Raw genomic sequence first — 7,049 nt, 5'->3', positions numbered from 1 at the left:
GAGTAGGAATAGAGATGATTTTACTCTATGAAGATTTGCCCAAATTACATTAAAAAAAAATGACAAAAAACAAAAAAATTACAAACAAATTAAAAAGTTTCACACTACACAAATGTGTTGCTATAAATGTAAGCTATTCATCCCAATCTTTGAATATCAGAAAAAAGTTCCTCTATACCATCCTTTATGTTTCAAAGTCAACCTAAGAAATACATAAATGCACCCAATTTTGATCGAAATGAAATGTTAACATGTCATGGATATATAAATCCCATGTACGTAATGCATATTTTACCTCCCTTGAAAGTTTGCAATTTGTGAGAAGGCAGATGCACCAACTTCTGTATGATCATCACTTGTAGGAACATTACTAATATCTCCTACATTTACACCCATTATTGGTATCGTTTCTAACGGGATCAACAGCGAGCTCTTATCTTCATGTGCATCGGTCCTAGAGCTCGTGTCTTGGAGCTGCAACGCGTACTCTAAATTCCACAACACATCTCCCATCGAAGGCCTATCAACACCGTACTCTGCCAAGCATTTCTCGGCTGCTTCAATGTACTTCTTCAACGAGCTAGAATTTATCGTTCCTTGCAAATTGGGATCGACTATTTTCTCAAGAAGTCCCTTTCTGTAGTTCGACATAGCCCACTCCGCCAAATTCACTTGATCCCTAGGCAATGCTGGGTTAATAGCAGGTCGTGCTGTTAAGACTTCGAGAAGAACTACTCCAAAAGAATACACATCCGATTTCTCAGTAAGCTGTTGTCTTCGGAAATACTCTGGATCAAGGTATCCAAAACTACCCTTTACGGCTGTGCTCACATGAGTTTGCTCCATTAGACAAGCCGCTTTAGACAAGCCAAAGTCACTGACTTTGGCCACAAAATTCTCGTCTAGGAGAATATTTGTTGTTTTAACATCTCGATGTATAATACAATGAGCCGCTCCGGTGTGAAGATAATGCAACCCGCGAGCTGCACCAATACATATCTCAAGCCTTTGTTTCCACGGCAATGGGGTCTTAAGCTTCGCCCCATAAAGATGCTCGCGGAGAACACCATTAGACATGTATTCATACACTAAACACATCTCCGATTGCTCATCACAATACCCAATAAGAGACACAAGATGCCGGTGTCTAAGTTGTGACAACATCTGAATCTCCGTCTGAAACTCATTTATACCTTGTTCAGATTGCGGATTGCCTCTCTTAATTGCAACTTTCGTGCCATCATCTAATTGTCCCATGTACACCTTACCGAATCCACCCACTCCAATCACAGCATTCTCATCAAAATTGTTGGTAGCATCTTGCAATTCACTAAACCCGAAAAATTTCCCTACACCTTGATTAGTAGAGGGAAACATGCTGCTTTTTCGAGACCCAAAAAATGTGCTCTTCTTAGAGGAAGTCATAGAGCTTTTACTAGAAAGGAAACTGGTGTGTGAAGATGTTAAGGGAAGAAGCCATGAAGAGAAGCTATTGTTTCTCTCCCAATCTTGAGGTCGTTTGTGCCACCTTACAAACATGGTTAGTACTAATAGTAGAGCCACCACACCTATAACTAGTCCAACCACTGCTAAGATTCTCATGGTTTTAGTTCTTGTGGCAGCACCCATGTAGTTCCCGTTTACATCAAATAGACCACTTAGACTGCCTGCGGAATTGCTCATTTTGATCAATTCCACCCCATTAAGAATTGCGTTTGGATCGCTTGATGGACTGTTTGGGGTTGGCCCTACTTGGACTGTGATTAGTCCATTTGTGATTTCTGTGGAGTTGATTACGAAGTCCCTGTCAATGAAGTTTGAGTCAAGATTCATAATAGAACAACATTTCATCACCCCAATACTATTAAGTGGCTCCTACCTAAACCAGGTTTGGATGGTTAGATGTATGCAATCTAACTCCTTATTAGTTATAACAAAGATCAGATTGATTCCGATTAATTCTTGGAAGTAAATATTATAATACAACATACATTACAAAATAATTCTATACTAATTGCCAAAGTTGGAGTTAATTCTCATCCTAAGTATTGCTATAGATCCTAAGAAGCTAACACCACTGAATCACACAACAATACCAATGTTAAACCCTTAATCTGAACATGTGCGATCACTTAAATGAAGCAAAACATATCAAAGTGAGTCATTGTAACGAAGATTATATTTGACTCGATATATATATATATATATATATATATATATATATATATATATATATATATATATATATATATATATATATATATATATATATATATATATATATATATATATATATATATATATATATATATATATATATATATATATATATATATATATATTACACAAAAACACTAATAGATAACTTTTTAGAAAAATTACCGTGAACAATACAATCTTTTGTTAATTTACCTACAATAATACCAATTTTTGATTGAATAACACCAACTGAAAGGGGTTTTTTCCTAGAATAATACAAACTGTAGTTTATTAGGTAATTTACCAATTTTTTGTCATATAATCTTCTATAGTTTGATTTTTAACATGTTAGGGGTATTTTAGGTAGTATTATTTATGGTTAACGAAAAGTTGATATTATTATAGGGAAATAAGCAAAAGATTGTATTATTCTTGCTAATTTTTCTCAACCTTTTTTGGTGAATTCTCCTAGAGTAATACACTAACACGACATCAACAACTTTATATAGCGGCACAAAAATGTGGATATTATAACTTTTGATGCGCATGGGTGATTCTAAGCATGTTAAAATTGTACATGACCGTACAATTTTGCTTAATTTGAAAGTACCTCAAATATCAGTTTACATTACATTATTTATATTTTAGTTTAAATGTTGATGCACAGATTCCAAAGTTGTGAAAGATGTAAAACAAACGAAACCTTAAAAATTATTGTGTTATTTTGCTCCACCTGGTTGATTAACCTATATAGTATATACATAAAACCAAATGGTCTAAAAAAAAAAGAAAGTCCATGAAAAGTCATAGAATTACCTGTAATATGCAGTAGCTAAAGCTGAAGTAAGGGAAGACAAGTCAACATTTGGAGCACCCATCATACCATTAACATAAACATTGAAGTACAAATCATTCAAAGTAGTACTCACAACATCACAAAAATGAAGCCTAATAAGATAATCATAAGAAGGATCAACTGGCATTTTCCAAGTAAGATTAAAATTAGCATCAATAGTATCAGCATCCCCCATTTCAGCTGCTGTTGCATACACCCATGGAGGTGCAATATACCTTGTAGCGCCCCCAGAAGGGTAGTCTATCTTAGATGGTTCGATCCCAGCATTCGCGGTTCCTTGTGGGAAAGCATTGAACTTCCCGTCAGGGTACCATGTCCTCCATAAGGTATCATTTTTTGGACTCACAAGGGGCCCACCAATGTTCAATCTTAGGTACATTTCTAAGGCATGGAGGGCTACTCCTTCTATGTTGCCTGTTGATGGGATTGTGGAGGCTGTATCGGAGATAAGATCATTAGGTACGGAGATGATTTCGATTGCATTAATGAATGCATAAGAGTTTTTCTTGGGAGAGAATTTGAGTGTAAGGGTGTTTGTAGTGATGTTAAGGATGTATTCCTTAAAGATTTGGGTAGGATCGGGGATTGTGAAGTCATGTAGGAGTACAAAATTATCGGTTGTTACTCGAAAAACAGAGTTTGTGAGATTGTATGATGGGTGATCAAGGGGGAAAAAGTAGAGTCTGATCAAGTGAAAACCAGGGGAAGAGATGGGGAATTTGTATGATGCTGCTGAAGGGAAGATTCTAGCTGATTTGTAGAGTGGTAATGGTGGAGGTGGTGGTAGACGAAGAGGCGAGACATCTGATTTTGGTGGTGGGGGGAGTTTTGCAATGGTGGCCTTGACATCCTCGTCGCTACTTAGGAAGCTGACGGTTGATGGGTCGGATTTAAATGATCTACCATCTGGGATTGAGACGTCTTGCTCTGCGCCACAGGCGATTCGGATTATGTCTTTAGGGGTGTATTTAGGTGTTGGTGGAGCTTGTGCTAAAATGGTGGATGCAAGGAGCATGAGAAGGAAGAAAATGTAAAAGGGTTTTTCTCCTTTGGAATACATGATGAAATTTTAGGTACTTGAATGCGAATGATGTTGTTACATGGCCGAAATGCATGTAGTCATGATTTTGGTCGTTGAACTAAATGGAAAAAAGACTAGACTAAAGGAAAGAAAGGGAAATTGGTGTTTTTGGGTATATCTTGATATGTAATGGAGTTATGGATGGGTGTACAGAATGGAAATTGTGGAAGACAAGTAGAGGAGGAGAAAATACAAGTTGTGGGTAGCAACAACTCTAAGTGTAAGAATAAGGAAAAGGACTTGAAGAACGTGCCTCATTGTACTATCAGTTTTTATGAATGTTAGAATTATGTTTCCTGGCTTTAGTGTTTGCTTGTTATACATATATTATATGCTGAAATGGGGACAAATAAAAGACCTAGTAAAACATACTTAGAAATTGTTCTATATTATGTTGTGTGGGACCCTTAAGGTTTTTGATGTTTAGCTATATATATATATATATATATATATATATATATATGGAGAAGTTCAAGTGAAAATCATCCTTATATGAGAATTGTGAGAACCATAAAAAGGTGTTACTTTTTATATAAAAAGGTGTTACTTTTTCAAGAAAAACGTGTTACTTTAGATTTATATTTTTTTCTGACAATTACTGTTTTTTGGTAAAAAGTACCAGATTTTTTTAAAAACAAAAGTAACACAGTTTTTGTGTAAAAGTAGCAGATTTTGTTTAAAAAGGTAACACATTTTTTTGTTCTTACGGTTTGCATAGAACTGTGGTTTGCACCTGAACGCGACCCTATATATATATATATATATATATATATATATATATATATATATATATATATATATATATATATATATATATATATATATATATATATATATATATATATATATATATATATATATATATATATATATATATATATATATATATACTATTCCTCTTTTACTTTGAATTAGCATCAAAGAAAAAATAAAGTATTTTTAAAAAAATATGAATATTTGGCAATAAATGAGAAAAAAAATTAAAATTATGTTGATGAAATTAAAAAGAAAATACAGTTATGAAATATAATATAGCAGGTCTATTATTAATTATAGAAATAATGTAAAATAAAAAAGATATACGGAAATAGAAAATGATAATAAAGAAGTGTCATGAAGGGAGTATTTAAACTACCAACTAACTTATAAAAGTTCAAAAGCGCGTAAATATAAGCTATCCGTTTCCTCTGTGCAAGTTATGAATGTGAGCCAAGTTTTGTAGGGTTCAAAACCACTATCACCATGTCATTTATGATTTGGCATTTGCTTATTTATGATTATTTTTGCTAGGTCAGAAAATTCGAAGAAGATCGTTTAATATTATTATTTGTTGGAAACAAAATACTGTGATAACACTATTATTCCTTATGATTATCAACGATTAATTATGAAAAATAATAGAGTCTCAAGAGTTTCTGAGCATGTTCAACATATTCGACTGCATATAATCCTGAAAAATTAAGGGTTTCAATATTAAATTATGTAATATATGTTAAGTGTTTAAAGATATAAACTTTTTGGAAAAATATGAATGTGCACAGGTAGGGATGCAGGCGGGGGTCTAATAGGAGACTTGCCCCATCCCTGTCCCATCGGAGCGGGGATGGGTCCCGGTTTGATGGGTCATGGGGCGGGTACGGGTATAAAATTCATACCCACCGCGGGGATGGGGATGGGGATGAGTTTTAGGTGATACCCGCGGGAATGGGGATGGGAATGCGAAATGAAATTGGATAGTGATGAGATTATTCTGAATTGATTTACTTTGGATGATTTTGAGTTGATGTTGAAATACTTTTGTTTTAGACATGTATTTTTGTTTGAGACTTTGGTTATATGTTTGTTTGAGACTTTGGATGGGTGGTGGGGCGGGGATGGTTTTAGGTACAAACTCATCGAGGCGGGGACGGGAAAAAAAATTATACCGGCCGCGGGGATGGGGACGGAGATGTGTATTGCATTAACAGATGGGGATGGGGATGGGAATTCCAATACCCGCCCCGCTCCGCCCCGTTTGCATCCCTATGCACAAGACCTTTAAAAAATTTATTGATTTTTGCTTCACCCCTAAATAAAGTAACTTTGAACTAATATTATAATTTTTAAAATTACAATATAAGTAGATAAAATTCACCTTAATATTTATTGTTGTCTTGGATCAAAACCTTATTGTCGTTTTTAATAAATTGCTCATCCAAATAATAAGTTCTTTTTATAGTCAATTTAATTTTTAAGACCAATCTATTTAAGTTTCAACTTATTTAATTTCGAATAAGCTTAAAGCCTGTATAATATATAGTCATTTTAAGACCCCAACAAATTGTGACCTACAACTAATTAAGCAGAAAAGACATTTAAAAAAACTCTCATAGTATCTCTATAAATACAAAATATTATCGCCCTAATTGCTATAGAAAAATTGTTTAGCAAAGAGAGCAGAAATCATACGAAGAATGCCGATAAGAAGCTATCTCTAAATCGTATAACTTTTATATTTAAATTCATGATCACTATTTACAAAACTTATTCATATATCCATTCTCATTATTCAATATTAAAACTAAAAAAATATACAAAATTCACAAAGGTATATCCACCTATTATTATTTATATTTGTACAATAACTCAATTAAATCAATAGAAAAGGTCTACGAAAGCTTGAAATGATATTCCGGAATTTTTTTTTATTATTTTTGTATTTTTCAATATTATATTTAATTCTTATAATGAAAAATATTGTTTTTTATGTTGTCTTGCCGCTGATGTAGTTTCATGATTTGTTGACACGGAAATAGGGATATTTGTATCAATCAAGCCATATTAAAATGTCAACTTCTATTAGTTGCATCCCACTTCCATATTGACATGCAAAATAATGTTTTATGCAGAATTAGATTTTTTTTTTTTTTTTTT

The 7,049-nt window shown here is 33.6% G+C and overlaps 1 protein-coding gene across 1 annotated transcript; it reads right to left on the bottom strand.

Annotated features, from left to right (window-relative positions):
* On the bottom strand, nucleotides 1-4,438 carry LOC130798343 (probable receptor-like protein kinase At5g61350). The gene is made up of 2 exons (XM_057661281.1): nucleotides 3,016-4,438; nucleotides 1-1,804 (listed from the first exon to the last, which is right to left on the bottom strand). Exons 1-2 carry the CDS (start codon nucleotides 4,113-4,115, stop codon nucleotides 292-294), a joined length of 2,613 nt encoding a protein of 870 aa, XP_057517264.1. The 5' UTR covers nucleotides 4,116-4,438; the 3' UTR covers nucleotides 1-291.
* Between the last annotated feature and the right edge of the window lie 2,611 nt (nucleotides 4,439-7,049).

The sequence above is a fragment of the Amaranthus tricolor genome, chromosome 13, assembly GCF_026212465.1.
Source record: "Amaranthus tricolor cultivar Red isolate AtriRed21 chromosome 13, ASM2621246v1, whole genome shotgun sequence".
Lineage (NCBI taxonomy): Eukaryota > Viridiplantae > Streptophyta > Magnoliopsida > Caryophyllales > Amaranthaceae > Amaranthus > Amaranthus tricolor.
This window is presented reverse-complemented; position numbering and strand designations above follow the sequence as displayed.